The sequence below is a fragment of the Notechis scutatus genome, chromosome 2, assembly GCF_049901735.1.
Source record: "Notechis scutatus isolate UNSWTSFEM ecotype Mainland chromosome 2, rNotScu1.2, whole genome shotgun sequence".
In the NCBI taxonomy this organism is placed as follows: Eukaryota; Metazoa; Chordata; class Lepidosauria; order Squamata; family Elapidae; genus Notechis; species Notechis scutatus.
This window is the reverse complement of record NC_142010.1, coordinates 77351183-77372425: the sequence shown is the minus strand read 5'-3', so window position 1 is coordinate 77372425 and position 21243 is coordinate 77351183. Positions and strand designations below refer to the sequence as shown.

General features: G+C 37.5%; 2 protein-coding genes across 4 annotated transcripts; one reads left to right on the top strand and one right to left on the bottom strand.

Moving 5' to 3' along the window:
• The first annotated feature begins 150 nt into the window (after positions 1 to 150).
• On the top strand, positions 151 to 11841 carry SQSTM1 (sequestosome 1). Of its 2 annotated transcripts, XM_026686377.2 has the most exons (8): positions 151 to 454; positions 5601 to 5696; positions 7598 to 7824; positions 7939 to 8095; positions 8348 to 8434; positions 9094 to 9326; positions 9785 to 9992; positions 10639 to 11841. In XM_026686377.2, exons 1-8 carry the CDS (start codon positions 271 to 273, stop codon positions 10797 to 10799), a joined length of 1353 nt encoding a protein of 450 aa, XP_026542162.1. In that variant the 5' UTR covers positions 151 to 270; the 3' UTR covers positions 10800 to 11841. The 2 variants fall into 2 exon arrangements, with proteins under 2 accessions (XP_026542162.1, XP_087811320.1); XM_087955194.1 differs by lacking the exon at positions 8348 to 8434.
• Positions 11275 to 20304, bottom strand: MRNIP (MRN complex interacting protein). Of its 2 annotated transcripts, XM_026685125.2 has the most exons (5): positions 20026 to 20304; positions 18114 to 18173; positions 16233 to 16330; positions 15595 to 15667; positions 11275 to 11965 (listed from the first exon to the last, which is right to left on the bottom strand). In XM_026685125.2, exons 1-5 carry the CDS (start codon positions 20083 to 20085, stop codon positions 11459 to 11461), a joined length of 798 nt encoding a protein of 265 aa, XP_026540910.2. In that variant the 5' UTR covers positions 20086 to 20304; the 3' UTR covers positions 11275 to 11458. The 2 variants fall into 2 exon arrangements, with proteins under 2 accessions (XP_026540910.2, XP_087811321.1); XM_087955195.1 differs by lacking the exon at positions 18114 to 18173 and having other exon boundaries at positions 20026 to 20208.
• Positions 20305 to 21243: the final 939 nt, after the last annotated feature.

The following is a 21243-nucleotide window of genomic DNA, read 5'->3' as shown; positions in this document are numbered from 1 at the left end:
CGGGGCGGGGAGCTCAACATATCGCCCGTTGGTACCTATTGTTTATTATTCTCGCTTCGCCATTGCTGGGACTTTCCCACCTGAGCCCCGCCCCCTTTTCCGTGGGTTGCGGCGCCCATAAATAGCCGGGGCGGGTCGTCATCGGCAACCAGCGGAGAAAGGACGTCGTTCGCATTTGGGTTGAAACGCCTCTGCTCCTCCTCAGCCGGCCTCCCTGAAGCGCCAATTGTTGCTGCGCCACAGAAACCCAGCGCCGCTGCCGTCGCCGCGATGGCTCAGCTGACGATCAAGGCCTACCTGCTGGGCAAGGAAGAGACCACCCGCGAGATCCGGCGCTTCGCCGTCGACCTTCCCGCCCGCTACCAGCCGATCCGGGACAAGGTCGCCGAGCTTTTCCAGGGGCTGCTTCGCAATTCTGCCGCCGCCACGGGAGCCTTTCAGATGTACTATAAGGGTGAGCGATGGAGGAGGGATGGAGGGGCCGGGGAGGCGGCGAGGCTGCATCGCTTCTCTCTTTCCCCTCTGTCCCCAACTTCCAGTATGGAGCCTTCCTTAAATAGCGGCTTCTGGCTCTCTTGAGAGCGGCACCCCAAAGTCTGATATTTACTGGGGCTCTTAGCGCTTCCTTCTCTTCGGGTTAGGTAGGCTTATAGTGCCAGATGGTAAGAAACCCTAAATGCGACTATATTTAAATAAAAGGGTGAAAACCCAGAAATTTTCAACCCTTTCCCTACATTTTAGGAAGCTGCCATGTACGATATTCCTTTCTCTTCCTATTTTCCTAACGGCAGCAAACACGATGATACGGGTTGATCCTAGAGAGTCTGACTGGCCCAAGGCCCAGCCAGTTGGCTTTCACATCTAAAGCAGGACTAGAACTCAGAGTCTTCCACGTTTTAGGCCAGCAACTTAGCTTCTAAATCAAACTGTTGCCTGAAGTCATATACTAAAGCTCAGGGTCTGAACTAAGTCAGTACAGGTAGTCCTTGACTTACAACCATTTGAAATTCGAACAGCACCAAAAAAAGTGACCTCTGTTTTTCACAAGAACGTTGCAGCATCTCAATAGTAGCAGGATCAAAATTCAGACACTTGGCTACTGGCATGTATTTGATGGTTGTGGTGTCCCAGGGTCTTGTGATCCCCTTTTGGGATCTTCTGACAAAGACAATAGGAAAGGGAGATTCCCTTAACAACCATGTTACTAAACAATTGTAGTGATTCACTTAACTATGGCATAAAAATTGTAAAAACTCACTTAACTGTCTTGCTTAGTAATGAAAAATTTGGGATCAATTATTGTAAGTCAAGGATACTTATAGCAGTTTATAAAAAAGTTAGTTGATATAATATCCTGGTCCAAATTCCAAGCTTTAATAGGTGATCCACAAAGGACAAGAATAAACAATTATGACTTCACATGGGCAAAGGAAATTGTGTCATGTAGTGGTTAAAGGTCCAATGCCCTTAATATGTTGTGACCATTCTTTCTAAACTTTGCTGCCCTAAAAGTAGTCCTATTTCCTCATCAGAATGGAACAGACCCAAGCCTCAAGGTTTGCTAAAAGGCATAAATTCTATTATTTCTTGCTATTGTACCATATATTATGCACAAATTCCAGAAACTCTGGTTTAAATTCTTAGTTTTAAATTAAAACTAATTAGTTTTTGTGGAAAGTAACTTCAGATATTTGGGACTCTTCCCAAGCCTATAGTGAGATCTTATTAGAGATATGTAGAAAGGCATGTATGCTGGAGAATGACCTTGAACTCACTTTTAGCAAAAACCGGACAAAAGCAAAATCATGTAGCTTTGACCTGTAGTGGGTAAATTTTCCTTGTGAATGAAGGGATTGTGTTAGATCAGGGGTGGGGTGCTGACTCAGGAATTCTGGGAGTTGAAGTCAAAAAATAAAAGGGGCCATAGTTTCTCACCTGTTAAGATGATTGGGGAGTGTAACTCTGGAGAGGCACTGGAATGGTTACATTTCTCTTGATAGGAAAGGGTTGGAGCTTACATTAGATGTTTTATTTAAATGATTTCATCATTTTTCCCCTCCATTATGGAAACCACTGCATGAATTAATTCAGAATAATAACTAATGGTTGTTTCACAGAAGAATACCTTTTCTTCTTTGTTTTGCATTCTAGTAGAAATCTTACTACTAGCTTTTCTAGAGAGTTTTTGAAGATAGAGTTACTTCTATCACAATTTGCAAGGGTATGTATGACTGAGCTTTAGTTTGCCATCCAAGAGTTACAAAAAGAACCTAATACCTGCTTTTCCAGATAAAGATAAATAAAGATAAAAATGTTACTAGGATCCATATAAAATGCTACTTTTAAGTTTTACTCCTTTTTAAAGCCTCTTCAAAGCTTGTTGGAGTCTTTTTTTTTTCATCCTAGCTTTTTCTCCAAAATGCAGGAGTCTGCTTTTTTTTTTCTTTTTTAAATTGAGTGTTGATTCATTGGTTGCAACTGGAATTGCCCAACCAGCTTGTCACAGGAGCATGTGTCCTGGGAGAAAATTACTGATCCAACATCACTCAGCCTGCTTTCATGCCTAAATCAGGACTGGAACTCTCAGTCTCTTCAATTTCTAGACAAGTGCCTTAATCACTAGTCAAAACTGACTCTAGTTCACGAATATCAAACTCGTGGCATCACATTGCCATCATGTGACATTTCATGACTTTTTTCCCTTTGTGGAGCTGGGGTGGGTGTGGCTTGCATGTGACACATCTGGCCCACAGGTTGCCTGTTTGATACGCCTGCTTTAAGTTGGAGCTCTTGTTATAGTCAGCTGATTTTTAGCCTTGAAATAAGAGACCTGCATAATATGTTTTATATTTTGTATGGATCCGTCAGTAAAAAATTACAATTTAATTTTAATTTGAGTGAGTTAGGTAGGAAGCATGCAGTCTGTAAATTGATTTTAGGTAGAGCAGTGTTTTTGAGCCTTGGCGATTTTATGATGTGTGGAATTAAGTCCTAGAATTCCCTAGCCAGTATGATAGTTGGGGAATTCTGCGATTTGGAAGCCACACTTCATAACATTGCCAAGGTTGAAAAGTACTGGGGCAGAGCAAGCTTATGACCGAATGATATTTCTTCACTTGTATAAAATGTAGATGCAGGGCTTCCGGTTTGAGCTTCTTCGGTGACAGACTGAAAGTGCGATCGTGCACAGTTTCAATCTGGGCTCGCCGCTGGAGCGCTCTGAGCTGGCTGGTTTCGGGGCTAAGCGACCTCGTAGAGGTGGTGAAGAGGGGGGAGACTGCCAGCAGGATCGAGGAGAGTCGCATCTCTCCTCCCCAACTGGCCATTACTCCCTTTCCCGAAGGCAGTTGCAGTGGTGGTCAGAAATGGGCACCTCAAAGAAGAACTCGCCTGGAAAAGAATGTGCAGGAGGAAGATAAGAGAGAGTTTTGGCTGACCGGGTCGAACTGAAAAAGCAACAATATAAGGTACCCTGGAATTTGAATTATAAAGAACAACATTGTTCCCAAAGAAGACTTTGAAGCGGCGAATGAGAGAGGGAAGGGAAAGGATTTGGGTTTTTTTTTCTTGCTTATATTGACAACTAAGAGATTTAAGCAAGAAACCAGCAAAAATCCACTTTGACATTAACAGGTATTTAAGCTGAAAATAAAATGTCAAAGGATAATAAAGATTTCTGGATTCTCAAAAACTTTTAAAAGAAGGAAAAAAACGAAAGGGTGGGATCTGGAAAAATGGAGGAGACCACCTGGAATTGAAAGGAATTAACAGTGAAACTTTAACAAGATTCCTAAAAGATACATTTTAACTGAAACTTTGTAACAAGAGAACCCCAGGAAGAGAAAGTGGAAAAAAGAAGCAAGAAGAAACAGCTTTGGATTACTTGATTTTTTGGATTTTTGGCTATTGGATCTAAAGGATTAAAATTAATCGGGTGGTTGTTTAAAAGTTTTTAAAATGATATCACTCTTGGAAGAATTGATAATGGAACTTAAAAAACAGAAAGAAGATGCACAAGAAGGAAGAGGTTCTTTTGGCTTCGTATTTCAATTTTTAGAAATGGAGTTCCTGAACTATGAGAAACAAGAAATGCCTGTAGAACAAGAAGGGCAGGACAAAGAAGAAGCCATCTTCAATGACCAAGTATTTCTATGTGGGGAAAAAAAGGAAAGGGGGGAAAGAGAGTGAAAAATTTAAGATTTGAAAAAACAACCCAAAAAAGAATAGTTTGGAAAGTAATTACAACATCAGGAAGAAACAGAAGAGAGGATTACAGAAGAGAGAATCAGAATTAGAGAAGGGGTCAAAAACAGAAAGGGAGAAGAAGAGGGGGAAGAGGGAAAGGAAAAATTATAAAGGACAGAACATAGAGGAACAGGGAAAACGTACAAGGATTAAGAGTATAAGCCTATTTAGAAGGCACAGAGATAATGGGTGAAAACTTAATTGAAAGGGGGATTCTGCAAGAGTACATAAGATAGTATTGTTATATTAGAATAGAAATGAACTTTGAAAATATGAAACAAGTGTGATTAAAATGATAGATAAAATACTCATTGTAATGTAATGGAATGTTTAATAAATAAATGAAATAAGAATGAGAGAATGAAATTAGGAAAGGAGGGGAACATTTTAATTATTATAAATGTGTTATAAAAATTTAAGTGAAGAATATGAAAGAAACATGAAAAAATTATGAAAATATAAGTGTTCCTAGAAGTATGATATCCTATCGAAAAGGAATGTTAAAGATGTCAAAGATTATAACTAACAATGATAGAGCTGAATTGGAATAGAATAAGTATTTTATTTATTGTTATATATATATTTTCTCTTTAAGAACTTAGTGCATATTTTAAGAACGTACCAAACAGAATTCGACTGGAAGTTATGTATTATATTGAATGTTATAATTGTAAAGGCATAAATTGAAGTTTAAGAGTTGAATGGATAAAAATTAAAAGATATAAAGGTGTCATACTCCAATTAGTAACTACAGGGAAAAATTTTGTTTAATGAGAAAAGAAAATATGAAATTGAAACAGGACAGACAAAAGTATAAATATAATGACTAGAAAGATATTGAAACTTAGAAAAAGATATATGTAATTGAATTTAGGAAGGAATGAGATAATTAAAAGTAAGATTGAGAAAACTAAGGGAAGGGGAAAATTATTGAGAAAATGTTAAAATAGTAATAAGATATGGAATAGAACACAAAGATGAATATGAAATTGAATTTGTGTCTGTATGGAGAAGTGATAACCCGGGACCATGCTATTCTCAAAAAAACGAAATTTTACTTGTATTGTTTTGTGAAAACCCAAATAAAATTTTTATTAAAAAAAAAGCTAGATGCAGAACTAGTAGTAGTAATCAATTTTATAATGCAATGATCCAAAAGAAACAGCTGGAGGAACGATTAATCAGTGTTTTGCTGCCTTTTTTAACTTATTCAACATAAACTTTAAGGTTCAACACAATCATGTTTCCTGCTTCCTGTTGATGACTTTCTAGGTGGCATGTTACATAAGAATTGTTCAGACTGTAATTGTATATCTTTTCTATCAAATAATAAATGAATTATTATTTACTTTCAGATGAAGATGGTGATATGATCGCTTTTTCCAGTGATGAGGAATTGAAGTTGGTTCCACCTTCTGTGAAAGCTGGATTTTTTCGGATTTATGTTAAAGGTAACATTGATTTTGTTTGTGGAAGTTGCACTCATGCATTCATGCTATGCAGTTGGTTCAAAATAAAGAACCTGCACTACACGGATAGTTTTCAATTCAAAATCCTTATCCTCTTATTGGAAATATTTCAGGCTAAGCAGAAAGCAGAGAAAATTGTGGGTGTTAAGCGAATCTGGGTTGCCACACTGACTTTGTTGAAAGCCCTCTGGGAATGGTGATCACATGGTCCTGGGATGCTGTAGACATTATACATTCATGCCATGTGCCTGAATTTTGATTATGGGACTATGGGGACATTGTAACAGTCTTTAAGTGTTAGGATCAGTCATAAGACACTTTTTTCCAAATGTAACTTCAGATGGTTGTTAAATGAATGGCTGTAAGTTGAGGATTACAGTGGCAACTCCTCACTTTTGTCAATTGTTCCTGCAATTATAATTTCTAAAAATAATTTCTTGTTCCAGCAACTAAGCCAAGATAATGAGGACATTGTAGCTTTTCTATAGAAGCGATCTATAGCAAGAAGTAATTTGTTGATGTAAAAGTAAAGCAGTGGATATTTTTCTTGTTACCTTACATTCAGTCTTATTTCCAACTGATTATGTAACTCAGGAAGCTTTGAAACAGAGGAAATATTTTGAACACTTAATTAGAATGGCCCGTAAATGATGGGCAATGAAAAATGGGTTTCATTCAGTTATCCTGGAAGAAAGCAGCAGCAGCTGCCTTGGGAAATACAAAAAAAGCAATCATTAAAGTCTGCTTCTGGCATTGAGTTAGGCTCTGGTTCCTTTGTCTTCTGGTAGATATTGTACTATGGCTGACATTAAAACAAAAATGCTGTTAATTGCATAGCATCAGCAGGCATGATTTGAAGGAAAAACAGTTTTAGTCGCTCAAAGCAAAGAACCCTATATATGATATGAAGCAATTTTTCCTGCCGATAAAATGCGTGGTTCACTCATCTGTTGCAGAATGAGTCATTTAAGAACTTTTTAGATTTTTAATTGCATTATATTGGAGGCAGTTTTTAGCTAAGTGATGTCAAAATGCTAAAATAAAGTTTGCATTTTTAGGGTACCTTCTTACACTAAACTGGATTGTTATATAGAAATTTTTAAGAAGTGAAGGGGGGGGGGAGAGATGATGAAAAAAGGCTATTCTAGATTTCCTTCATGAAATGTTGTTTATTCCAGACCTAGGGTCTTTCATGGGAAGATGGTCCTGTTATAGGTAAAATTGAAAGCTGAGATGGCTAGATTCAGAGCCCACTAAATGGAAAACAAACATGCCTTGTTGTGATTTGTGAACTTAAGACATATCTATTTGTATTATGGTAGACATACTCTTCTCAATAGCAGGTACAATTAGCCTGTGGGAGGGTGGGGATTAAACCTTACTTTATATTACCTTTTAATTGTCCTGCAATATGGATAACTTTTTAGTCTTGGGTAAGGTAGTCTTCAACTTTGCAGCCATGATTGAGTCCAAAATTTATATTGCTAAACAAGGCAGTTAAGTGAATTTTGCAACATTTTATGACCTTTTGCCAAAGTTAAGTGAATCACTGCAGTTATTAAGTGAACCATTTAGTCGTGAAGCAAATCTAGCTTCCCCCCACTGATTTTGCTTGTCAAAAGCCAGCTGGGAAGATTACAACTGGTGATCATGTGACCCCAGGACATTGCAATTGTCAAATACTAGTTGCCCAAAACCCTAAATTTGATCACATGACCATAGGGATGCTGCAGTGGTCCTTAATTATGAAAAAGTTACATCACTTTTTTTAGTGCTGTTGTAATTTTGAACAGATGCTAAACCAATTGTAACTCAAGGACTACCTGTTATCGTTTGATCAGCATGGTTTCAGTTGAACGATAGCTTATGTTTGTGTCTTTCAGAAAAAAAGGAGCTTAAGCATGTGAACCGTCATTCCTGCAACAAGGAGCATTCTCTAAACCTCGTGCATCCTAATGTGATCTGTGATGGTTGTGAGGGCCCAGTTGTGGGTGCAAGATTCAAATGTGCAGTTTGTCCAGACTATGACCTGTGCAGCACTTGTGAGGGGAAAGGTGTCCATAAGGAGCATAACATGGTCATGTTTCCAAGTCCATTCCACCAGCTTGAGGTTAGTATTGTGAAGAAAGGCAGAGATATACAAAGATAATTGTAAAAATTATAAAGTCATTTTGTGGTTTATATTAAAGCTGCTGTGGCTTAAAAACATTTGTTTACTCTTTAGTGGCTTCTTCAGGGCCGGTGGCTTCGTAAAATGAGACATGATGCTTGCTCCTTTCCCTGGTTGCGCGGTAGGGGACACCCACGTTTTGCCCATCAGCACCAGAATTCTGGCCAGGCACAAGCCAGTACTACTTCTCAAAATGATGCTCCAGAATGTGGTAAGAATTAAAAGTTGCAGTAACAGGAGGCTTTAAATGCAAAACAAATTAGCAAATATCTGATACCTGTCTAATTATTTCCTTGCAAATGCTGTTTATATAAAAGTTCTACATCTTAAAAAGAAATTTAAAATTATGTATCTAATTTTATACATGTGTGCACACACCCCTCCCTAATTGGGATTGATAATCTCATAAAGTTCTTGTCTTGAACAATTCATATATATGTATCATATTTTTGCTTTATAAAAGAAACCACTAGCAATGAAGTTCAAGATTCCAGTGTCAACTTCCTGAAGAATGTTGGAGAAAGTGTTGCTGCATTCCTGGGTCCACTTGGTACAAAATTCCTTTCACTGTATATTTTTGTTTTTAAAATATACTTATTTGTAAAATTTATTTACTGCCCAGCTTACCACAAGGTAGTTCTGGGAGGTTTCAAATTCTAAATATTGGTTTTCATGTCCCTCTTGTGGACTTCCCAGAAAGCAAACTTTTTATTAATTTGGGTCACCCAAATAATTTCACCGAAAAATATAAAATACCATGGGTGAATTATGTAAGATACCAGAAGTAGAGTTTTTAAAAATATATTATCAACTATGATCATATCCTTTGAATATGATCATTAATAAATTAACAGTGATTAAGTGTACTGTGACAATATGATGCATAAATAGTATTTAAACACTTGAAACTCTCATGAATTAATGTGTAATATGAGAATGAATTGGCGCTCAAGCATCAAGTATTGGAGAATATCTGATGCAACACCCGCTTGATGTAATCTAGTTACTCATTTTTATGTTCTCCCAAATGATGGTTTATTTGGAAATATGTTGCCTATGAAGTAAGGGATGGATGACAGAAGAATTAATCTCCAATTTTGAGAAAACATGATAGAACTAGAGTAATGAACACGTAGACAGAAAATTAGGGGTGCTCATGAATATACTGCAGTATGTCATTAACATAATACATGTCAACTGCTTTTTTAGGCATTGAAGTGGATATTGATGTAGAACATGAGGGTCAAAGAAGCAAAGTATCACCTGCACAACCTAGTTCTGAGAAGAGCTGCTCCAAACCTAGCAGTCCTACTGAGCAAACCAAACCAGAAGCAAATTCTGAAAATAATCCAGACATAAGTGATGTTCTTGCAAACCAAATCCAGGAGATGATAGTATGTTCTCCACCTGAACAGATGGAAGAAGAGAATATTTTGTCACAGGTACAAGAATTGTCAGTTTTGCACATATAAAGATATGTTAATTGGTGCTCCAAGAATATTGAAGCTTTTGGGATATGATAAAGTTTTTAACTGCAAGAGAAAAGTAACTTGTTAATACTTATTAGCAATAAAGCACACTTTATTATATTTAATCTGAAGCTTATTCATACTAGATCATGCTATGAAATGGCTGAACTGCCATCAGGCATGGAGTGAAATGGAATTGAATATCCAAGTTCTCTGGAACACACCATGCCTGAATTGCAAAAATTTTATTGTCCTTAGATTCTGGGAGGAGTGATAGTTCTGTTTGTTGTAGGATTTACTGTTTGTTGCAATATAGATATAGAGGTCTGCTTCTTTTGAATTAGTAAAAAGCAAATCACCATTTTTAGATGCAGTTGGAAATATAGCTAATAAAAGTAGGCTTGCTAACATTTTGTTTTTGTATATTCCAGGAGCAAAGTGAATCCAGTGGTAGTTCAGGGGGAGATGAGGACTGGACCCATTTATCTTCAAAGGAAGTAGACCCTTCAACTGGTGAATTGCAGTCATTACAAATGCTAGAGGAAGACAGCCCAAGATCTCTAAATCCAGTTGAAATTCCCACTAATCCTGGACCAACAGGCTTGCGAGAAGCTGCGATCTACCCTCATCTTCCACCTGGTAATAAGAACTAAGAAGGCTCCAAAATCGTTTTATAGAAATTGTGTCCTAATAAGCTTGGATACAAACTAAACCATAATAAATATTTTTGTAAAATACTATTAAAGCATTGGCAGAAATATAGCAGCATCATATTTTTAGGCTTGTGCAGAAGTTCAAAAATAGCTAAGCTGCTTTAGTGAAGAGCCAATGTACTGTGCATGAAATCCTCTACCCAAATAGTAGTCCGATTTTAAGAAAGGTCTAACACAATGTCTACCTTTACAAGTCACAATAACTTTATAAAACACCTGACACACTTATTGCCTAAATTATTATGGAATGGTAATAAAAGCATCCTTTAGCTAGAAAATCAATTTAGGAATATTTAAAAGATCTTCTTTCAATCTGAAATTTTAACTTATATGGCTGATTATCTGATTCCTTTTAAGATTTGCATTTTGTTTAAATCAATCCCAATTATGATTATCAAATGAGATTAAGATTTGTTCTATAAAGTGAGTTTTTTTTTTTTAAAAAAAAAAGAATACTGGCAATAATTGTTGAATTTAATTAAATTCAGGTGTGGAATAGCAAATTTCAGGTATGTGATTACAATTTTTATGGGCCAATGAATATGACATGCTACAATTCAACCTTTTTACAGAAGCGGATCCTCGCCTGATTGAATCCTTGTCCCAGATGCTCTCGATGGGATTCTCCGATAATGGAGGCTGGTTGACTCACCTGTTGCATTCCAAGAACTACGACATTGGGGCAGCCCTGGATGCTATCCAGTATGCCAAGCAACCATCCGCTTCCAAATAGCTCTTGTATAACTTGTAGTTCTTAACACACATTGTTAAAGCCTCTTTTTATACCTTTCTCCTTTCTGTAATCTGATTGTAATTCCATATTCTTAGATATCATAATCATGCTAACTTTCCAAATTTAGTTCGTTCTTACACACTGAGTAAGGTTTAATATGTACACAAGAAATAGAACTAGCATAAAGTTATGGCAAGTTGTGGCAATGGTACGGTCAGAGGGCAAGGGTATTTTCTTTTCACATTGATGAATCTTCCATGTTTAGTTACCATCATGGAGCCATTTGATTGTTAGAAATTTTATTTTAGTGCTTCTGTATTGAATTTATAACAAGTTTGTTTAAATAGAGGCATATCAATTTATTAAAATAGAGACCAGTAATAATGTTAGCTTTTCTAAGCTATCACTTGTTCAAAGATTTGATTTTTGTAAAAAGCCTTTGCTTTCCATGCCTCTTTATCAATAACAATGGTCCCATTAACAATACAGCATAGCTCCACAGATAATTAAAGCCTTTTTGTGCCATGCCTAAAACAATATGACTGAAATATAATCCACTTTATTATTCAACATTGAAGTGTTTGATTTTAAATGCAGGCCATATTGCTATTATTTTAAACCATCTCAGTGGAAAAATCAGCAAATCTCACTGAAGAGCCTTAAATATCATCATCAAAATCCTCTCCTGTGGAAAAAAGACTTCCGTAAAGGTTGTTTGATTTAACAGGAGCACAAGACCCTGAAGAAGTGGTAAATTCTGCAGGTTGTGCCTTATCTTGACAGGTAGCCAAACCTGCAGAGTATTTGCTGCTTTTCCCAAGGTGATCAGAATTAGAGACTTCTTTTGCTCTGTCAAAGCAGGTAAATACATTCTGTTGTGGTATGAGATGCCAGTTACTACAACCAGCACTAGAAGTGGTGGCTCTTTTATCACTTGTGCCAGCAGCAGGTGTTTTGTCTGACGTCCTTTGCCTTCCACCTGTCATGTCAATATTATAACTCTTGTCAGATAAAAGGAATTTATTCCATTTTGAAAGTCCAATTACTTTTGATTCTGGCTGTCGATTATTTCTTTGTAGCACATGGTCTTCAGTCACAGGAATTGCACTGTCACATAAATCATCTTTGCAGCTTTTTACATTAACCATGGCTAAGTGTCTCCTATCCTAAAATAAACAAAAAATGCAACAATGTCAATTCTTAAATGCTAAAAGGAGAAACCATCTGCTGACAGTTATCTTTATAGTTTTCAGAGCTTACTCTCTAGCCATTTCAACTTCTGTGATGGTGATTGCAGTTTGAACTGTAAAGATGGTGTTAATACCGTAGTAACCCTCTAGAATTGTCAGGCCTATCAGGGTCATCGATTGGTGAAAAATACAGTTCTCTCACAAAATTAACATTTCAACTAGGTGTTACACTAGTTACACAGTACAGCAGGGGTCCCCAACCCGAGCTAGTCTACGACTGGGCCATGGCCTGTTTGGAAACAGGCTGGCAAGCAGCAGGCAAGTGCACACAGCTCCAATTGTGCAAGCAGCGGATGAGTGCATGTGTGCAAAGCTCCATTTGCATGAGTGGCGGGCACGCAAATGAAGCTGCCTATGCATGCACTCGCCAGGAACCATCCCTCTTCCCCCCCCCCTTGCAGGTATGTAAAGCCGGAAAGGTAGAGGACTGCTGCAGTAGAGATAAGTATGTATTAGTGGGGGAGCTCCACCCTCCAAACCGTTCTACTAGGGAATCCTTCCTAATATTCCACTGAGAATCTGGTATTCTGTAACTTAAATCCAGTACTCCTTGTCGAGTGGTTAATGCCAGTGTTACCCAGCAAATTTCCATAGTTGAAAGTGGACTGAACTTGGGACTCTGCATCACAGTTAAAAAGACAGGAATGCAAACCGACCTAGATAGAATACCTCAAAATTTCTGCCATTCCCTGCCAACAAAACCATTGAGACACCTGCCACCGTACATAACCTATATTTTTCTAATTCACAAACTCAAGATGCTCTTACTAATCACTATTGCAGAAGTAAAGGAAGCATTATATACATTCACCAAGAAAGGAATTATGTAAAAAGGATAATTTCTATATACAGGTAGTTCTCAATGTATGATTGTCCAGCACCCATTGTGTTTGCAACCAGTCCTTGGAGCAACTCTACAGTCACATCATATCCCAGCAACTCTAGAGTCACATGTTTGTGATCAGAATACTTGCCAGCTGTTTCACACGACCACTTGGATTGAATTGGAACATCTAGTTCACGGATGTTCCAATCTATTTCCTCAAATTGTTCAACATTCACAGAAAATCATGGAAGCAAGCTCATATTAGGTCATCTGTGGCTTTGGAGTACACTGATCACACCCAGCTGCATTATTGCTTACATACAATTCAAGACATATGAAGTGAATACTGCCCAAGTTTGACAATAGGCTGGATGAAGGAGAACAAGCTGAAAATGAATTCAGATAAGACAGAGACAAGCAGGTTAAAGTTCAGACTGTTTGGGATGATACTTTTTAAAATGTTGGAGCACAGCTGTCACTTGGTTTAATAGGTTGTGATTTTGGCAAGATACTTATGTCTAGTGCCAGCTATGTTTCTGTCAGACTTCTCTAGTCTAGAAATGAACATTCAAGGCACAAGTTGAGTTCTGATTAATAAGACTTATTAAGAAAGGGGTTAGTTATATACAGGGACTCAAGTTGCTTTCAGATATTACTATTAAATAAAGGCAATTCAAAACCATAAGCTGGTTTTTTTTTTCATCTACCTTTTCAACAAATGAAGGAGGAATCATAAGGATGGAAGGTTCTTTGAGGTCTTCCAGTCCAACATGCTCCTGAGTCCAAGAATCCTCATGTCATCCTGAACAATTTTTTTTGGAAAATTTCCTCTAATGGAGATCCTGCGACTTCAGGAGGCAGAATGCCCCCATATTTGGTAATTCTCAGGAAATTCCTTGTTTATTTTTTGGATTGCTCACTGTAAAGCTACTATCGGTTGGTTCTTGTCTTACAATGGGTGTTTTGGAAAATAAATCTACACTCTTCCATGTGATTTCCCTTCATCTTTGGAAGGCTACTATCATCTCTTCCCCAGACTAAACATCTCAAGTACTATATGTGACCCTGGAAGATTCACATTAAAAAAATGTGTTTAATATGTAAATATTTAAAAACACACAAAGCACCAAATAGTTAACAAACCTCTCAACACAGCCAAGAAACAGGCTCAGTCTCACACCTGAGATCTCAGGCTTGGATCCAGAACCAGGTCTTCAAAACCTTACAAAAGGCCAGCAGGTAGGGGCCAACCTAATCTTGGGCGGGATGACAATTTAAAGGGCAGTCACTGTGGTCCTTCTTTGGGGCCCCACTAACCAACACTTTTTTGCTGACAGAACCCACAACACATATTTCCTGCTGGACCAGACAGATAGAAATAGGGAAGAGATGGCCTTGTAAATAAACCAAGCCCTTAGTCATGAAGGGCTTTCAAAGTAACTACCAGCACCTTGAATTGCATGCTGTGCAAAGTAGTAATCAATGCAGCTTGTGAAGCTGTGGTGTCACATGTGCTGAAAAACTGGCACCATTAGTTGTCCATTCTGCCACATTCTGTATTAGCTGAAGTTTCACAAATGCTCTTTGGGACCTGACCCGTATAGATCAAGTTGCAGTAGTCAAATTTTCATGAGGGCATAAGGGACTGATCGGGCCTCTGTCCAGGAATAGATGCAACTACCATTTTTTAAACTATTTGTAGGGTTTGGCCTCCAAGTCTATGACCATCTTCACTACTCTTTTGCATTCTTTGCAGTTCCTCAACATCATTTTTATGTTGTGATGACCAGATCTGGACATATTTCCAGATGTGGTGAAACCACTGCAACATAGAATAGTATTACCATTTCTAGCAATCTTGACAACATACATCTATTATTGCAACCCAATACAGTATTGGCCTATGGCACACTTCTGGCTCAGGCTTAATCTGTGGTCAATTAAGATACCCAAATCATTCTCACAAGTACTATTTGCCAAGCTAGGTACTCTCTATCTAGCCTCTCCTTAGAAGGCAAACCAACCCACTTGGATATCGTTCACACAACAGCTGTTAGACTTAACATGAGATTCACTGTCCCTGTCCCTACCTGAGCTTGTGAGATTTGCTGAGCACTCATATCCTCGTTATGCCCAATCTTGACTACTGCTATATGTGAACCTTTTCTTGAGAAATACTCACAAATTGCACTTGGTACATCACGTAGCAGCTAAACTACAAATTGGTGCAAAGTACAGGGATTCTATGATGCTCATCTTAAAAGTTCCAAACTGATTGCCAGCACAAACTGCGATTGTAGGTGGCTTCGATTTCAATTATCCAAGGGACCCCATTACAAATCACTCTTAAATCTGTTATTAATAACAGCAACAGAACCCTGCCTGAAGATGTTATCACTTTGAACAATTTCTTGCTTTGTTCCCAGCCTATAGAACTTATTTGCTTTTAAGCTGCTATTGACCCTATTCTCTTAGCATTTAGCAAATCCACAAAGGCACATCTCTTTTGACCATTCTTGAATGATGAAACTACTTATTTGATGATTTTTTTACAACCTGCATTGTTAAAAATTCTCTTTTCGTTTTTAAATATTGTAACCATCTTGTATGTCAAGGAAACAAAAAAAGAGAGAATCAAATAAAATCATGATTTTACTTGATTAACAGTTTATAATTTTATTCTTTGTAATTATGCTATTTCTAAATCAAAAAGTCTTACCTGCCAGCCTGTTTTTTCTTTGATGTCAACAGCCATATTCTCATCACTTATTTGGCCTGATTCTTCTTTACACCTAGAGGTAGATCACATTTAACTACTATATATAACTGTATATTTATATACATATGGAAAAAAGCAAGCTGTCAAATCAGGAATAACTGATGTTTAAGTGTACAAACAGGAAAAATGTGCAAAATACCTATAATCTTACATTTTAGTAAGGGAATAAAGGAAATCTATTGATCCTTGTAATGAGAAGTTTCAGTGATATGCATAAATGCTGCCAAGCAAAAGCAAATCTGCACCAAATTACAATGACACCAAACTTACTGCACACAAAATAACATGTATACAAATAGAAATAACATTTGCATGATTATGTCATGTGTGTTATATACCTCATCCCCTAGAACAAGGGTCCCCAATCTCCAGGCCACAGCCCATTACTGGGCCTTGGCCTATTTGCAACCAGGCCAAGTTTGAGTTGCATATGCATGCTGGCCCACTACACGCATGGACCTGTTCCCCTCTTCTTCCTCTAGCCAGGCTGCCAAGCCAGAAAGGTTGGGGGCCGCTGCTCTAGAACACTTTTGAGCATAAATATAGAAAAAAGAGCAATCAAAATGTTAATACCGTACCTAAGTTTGCTTACAGGTGCATGATCATGTTCTCCTTGCAACAAGTTTAGCTTCTGCACATGGTGTCTGCAATCAACCCCAGAGCCCTGGCCAAAAACCTAAACAGGTTGAAATCCCATTAAAATACTATGTTATATTTTCCTTCAATTCTTGAATGCTAAACTGAAAATTAAAGAATATAATTCTACCTGGAGACGAACACAATACAAAAGCCTGATGATGGCAGATGAGATTCTGCCGAAACGTTGCTACAACTTTAAAAGCACAACTATGACGTGGGAAAATATCCGAACAAAGCTGAATACCATACATGTAAGTACCCGTGAAAGCTTAAGAAAACAAATATGTATGTATGTATGTACGTATATATATATATGGTATTCAGCTTTGTTCAGGTATTTTCCCACGTCATTGTAGTTGTGCTTTTAAAGTTGTAGCAACGTTTCGGCAGAATCTCATCTGCCATCATCAGGCTTCTGTATAGTGTGTGTGTATATATATATATATGCCTTTTCAACCCAGGCACCTCAGATGTGCCAACTTACAGAGTTCTGGGATCCATGATTCCCAAGGGAATTAAACTTGGGGAAGTTGTAGTTGCTTTAGTGCTGAGTGCCGTTTCTTCAATGCTGCTGCTGCACAATCATGGTCAACTGAGATCATGCCATTTTTCATTTTCAACATCCCCTATCAGCTTCCTGTAAATTCATGGGAAGGCCATGTGTGCTCACACCACATTTCCTCACTCATTCTCCTGCCCAAGAGCAGCCAAGTACTTACCTGCCTGCTGAGGAGGGAGGGAGAGTGGAAGAGAGGAAGATTTCCAGCACTTACTACCAGCTTTCCATAAGAAAACCCAGTTGGAAAGCCAACAGGAAGTCATTCCTGCTCCCACTGATATATTTTGCCTATCCATGGTTATTCTGTTTCTCTGTTTAGACAAGAAAATATCTTGGAAATGTTGACATTAGAAAGCTTATATTACAAAGTTCAGTTTACCATTTCATAGCTGGATAAAACATTAGCTAGCACTTTTTGCCATAATCACCATGTAATGTTAATTCTTTTTTTACGCCAAACTGTGCTGTACTGTACTGCATTATACTACGGCACATATAATTGAATGTATATCTTGCCTTTCTTCTTGAACAAGTATACCTGTTAGTTAACAATAATTAAATTACAAATGTTTTAAAAAGCAAGTTAAAGTTCTAGTCAAGTGTAAAGCAAAAGAGAAAATTAAAAGAAATTCATATATTCTAATGTCAAGAATGTGGGGCCAAAGATAATTTCCAGAGGATAACTGATGATTCCTTATCTCATATCAGAACACCAAAATGTGGCAGCAGGGGCAACTTCAAAAGGGCTCCCTGCCAGATTTTAACATAACAGAAAGATGATCCCTTAGCTAGTTAGATTCTAAATTGTTCAGTATTTCAAAAGTTAAAATCAGCACCTTAAATTGTCACCTATTAGAAAGATGAACCTAGTATAAATCTTTCAGTACACATATCACACAATCTCTATATTTGGGCCAGTAGAAGCATAGCTGCCATATTTTGCACTCTTTACACTTTTCCATGTATTAACAGTATTCTATGAAGATGTGTGTATAAGAAAGAAAGAAAAAATAAAGCATCGTTAAACTTTAATGCTCATGTTATATGAGCATTTTCACAAAACTTTTTTTTTGCAAGATGACAAAGTTTTATTTAATATTAGAAAACTAATACATATAAAATCAAAAGTAACTTCAGTGAGACTTACCCATAGGTAACTTGCTAAAGAATTGAAGACTAATATTAAAGAAGAGTTGTTATCAAAAAGCTATTCCACTATTAGTGTTAACTTTAATAAAGAAACATGGGTTGGGTTACGTACCCTAAGAATTGACTGCTTTTCATCACATATTTTGCAGTTCCATTTTTTGCTTTTTTTAACCTAAGAAAGAATTTTAAGTATAATTACTATATTTGAATTAATAGATACAGATAATCAGAGTTGAAAGGGACCTTGTAGGTCATCTAGTCCAAACCACCACCACCCACTCAAGCGGGAGATCCTACACCATTTCTGACAAATGGCAGTCCAATCTCTTCTTGAAAGTCTCAACTGATGGCACTCCCACAATTTCCAAGGGCAAGCTGTTCCATTGGTCGATTGTTCTCTAATAGTTACTCCAGTTCCTGTTCAGATTGTGTTCAGGATTTCCAAAGATAAACTTTCATTGAATTTACATATAGACACAAAAAATGGTATTTCCCCAAATAGCTCTAAATTTACAATCTAGTGACTAAACCCTCCACCTCTAAGATATAATTCTACTGTGCATCATAATTTGTCTAAATTATGCAAATTAAATATACTTATTTAGCTAATATAATTTACGCTAAAGTTAAAATTATGTCATGTGCAACAGAAATGTTGATGCAAAACTTTATATACTTTGACATGTTTAAAATGTAACTTTTTACCGAGAAAAGTTACATTTTAAATTTTTGACTAAAACTGTACCAACTTTGTTACTTTTTATTACAGTAGATCCCATCACAGAATTTTTAATTGTTTTGTTTTAAATATGTGTGGTTTTAGAGATTTATTACATTATTATTATTATTTAAACTTTTCTTTCAACATACTATTTATGTTTAAATTTTTCCACACTTTGAGGTCCTTTTTAACAGTCAATATGTCTGTTAGAAATTCCTAATTTTCTTCTTCGTTTTAAGTATTTAAATATTTAAGTTTTAAGTTCAGTGGAATTAGAAAAACAGAGTAAATTCAGAAATCTTCTCTATAATTTAAATCTGTTGTAAATATATAATGAAATAGGATCAAGATTCTTCCGTCTATAGTATTGTCACTACACAGCATAACTCAGCAGGCAGCTTCATCCAGCTGACCTTCTTGGAAGGGTCAGATTTAGTTAACACTTGGTTAAAAGATCACCAGGAAATCTCAGGAGGCACTGACAAACCATTTCCATATTGTCAGGAAAAATTGCATGGACCTGTCTGTGAGTTCAACAACTCAAGAGATTTCAACTTTTTATATGGTGTTGTATGTGCAATCTGCAAAATATGCTGTTATGAGAAAAATCATTTTTCAATTAGTATCTTCATGAGATTCAACCAAAGTACCTTATAAGTATAGAAGTGGAAACATTGAGAGTAAATTAAGGACATATATTACATGGAAATTAACTTGCTGTCTGGGAGACAATCACTAAGTAAGACAATCACTCTCATCCCTTATTCATGTTGTTAGTTGTGGATTAGGGGAATGGGTGTTCAAGGACCACAGATTGGAAAAGGCTCAGTGAAACTAAAGTCTATTTGATTTTATGCATCAGGCTATTGCCAAACAAAATTTTCTCTAATTCCAGGTACATTATGAAGATCTGCCATTTGTTCAAGAACAAGGGTGGGCAATTATGGCCCCCTTTATGACCTGTGGACTTCAACTCCCAGAATTGCTGCCTCCCAGCATGGCTGGCTCAGGAATTCTGGGAGTTAAAAGTCCACTGCTGGTAAAGGGGCCCTAGTTGCCCACCCAAGAAAAGCATCACAATCTTGAAAACGGAGGCCTTTCCCCCCTACAATTCCTATACCTCCCGCCAACCTGGAGTACTATTTTTCTTTCTTTAAGGAAATGAAATATTTCTGCTGTTCTAATAATCTGGTAGGATTTCATTTCCTTGGTTCGGTTCAAATTAGCCCTTTCCGTTTACAAATAACAATAAAAATAAAAAAAGTATCCCGCGCTACAGCCAGTAGCTCTCCCCGTTTCTCACCTGCTGCACTTGAAAGATGTTACAGGAACAGCACCTCAGCACTTGAAACTGTTGAGCCATTAAAAAAAAGGGTGGGGGGAGGGGGAATGGTCTGGGCTTTCGAGCGAAAACAAAACAAAGGAAACTTCCTTCTTCTGAGACCAGACACACCAATCCACCAATATTGTGTCGTAAGCCAGTCTCTCTGCTTCGCTTCGCTTCTCTCGGTGAAGGCTTTAGGCGGGAAAACGCGCGACGCACCACCCCCAGTCCTCCGCCTTGCACATGCCTTAAACCCTTTTGTATTGGTTTAAAAGGGACTGTTTTGATGCGAGCCCATTGGCTGAGAGCAACGGGGGGCGGGTGGGGCTTCAAAGCCCCGATGAAACGCAAAGAGCTGCTGTGTCTGCGGAGGCCTGGTCTGATTTCTGCTTTTCGACCTTAGTGGGGAAACGGAGTACGTCTCCGCGCGCGTCCTCCGTAAAAGTGGAGTTTTCTTAAAATCAGATGTATTTATTTGGAAAAATGCGTGACTGATAAAAGGAGAATATTTGTAGTTTAGTGTTGAAATGAGGAGGAGTGTTTGGCGTTTGGGCCAGTTTCTTACCCTTCCCAATAACGGGCACATCTTTTGATTTTGGGAATAATCACATTCTACAATTTATTACATTCTTCAGCATAAAAATGTTTGCAAAACAGTTGTTAAACATCTTGACATTAACAATCACACATTTCCTTAATGCTCTGAGCTTGTTTTATTGCAGAGGTTTCATTATGCAAACTAGGTAACATGATCAACACTTATTATCATTATAAATTATTACTACGGTATTATAAATATTATAAACTAGTAACAGCAGATGTTACCTAGTTTGGGTAATAAAATGTCTGCAAGAAAATAACCAAGCTCAGAGAGCACTTGAGACCTTCAAGAGATTGGATTGCCATTTGTCAGAAATGGTGCAGGATCTCCCACTTGGGCGAGGGGGTTAGACTAGATGACTTATAAGGTCCCTTCCAACTCTGATTCAATCTGTTACCTGTTAGCACCAAGGACCCCTCAAATGTGCGATGTCAAGATGTTTAACAATTGTTCTGCAAACATTTTTATACTAAAGAATGTAATAAATTGTAGAATGTGATTATTCCCCAAGGAATGAGTAAAAGATGCACTCCTCCTAGGAAGGGTAACAAACTGATGTCAGAATACTGCTTGTTGTACTATATCACGAATAGATA

Excerpts from the sequence above, each read along its gene's own strand:
- SQSTM1 (XM_026686377.2), top strand. The coding sequence starts at position 271 with ATGGCTCAGCTGACGATCAAGGCCTACCTGCTGGGCAAGGAAGAGACC. Across the intron at positions 7,825-7,938 it reads GTCCATTCCACCAGCTTGAG|TGGCTTCTTCAGGGCCGGTG; the intron begins GTTAGTATTGTG and ends TTTACTCTTTAG. Across the intron at positions 9,327-9,784 it reads AAGAGAATATTTTGTCACAG|GAGCAAAGTGAATCCAGTGG; the intron begins GTACAAGAATTG and ends TGTATATTCCAG.
- MRNIP (XM_026685125.2), bottom strand. The coding sequence starts at position 20,085 with ATGGCTCAACAGTTTCAAGTGCTGAGGTGCTGTTCCTGTAACATCTTT. Across the intron at positions 18,174-20,025 it reads ACATCTTTCAAGTGCAGCAG|GTTAAAAAAAGCAAAAAATG; the intron begins GTGAGAAACGGG and ends ATTCTTTCTTAG. Across the intron at positions 16,331-18,113 it reads AAAAGCAGTCAATTCTTAGG|GTTTTTGGCCAGGGCTCTGG; the intron begins GTACGTAACCCA and ends CAACCTGTTTAG.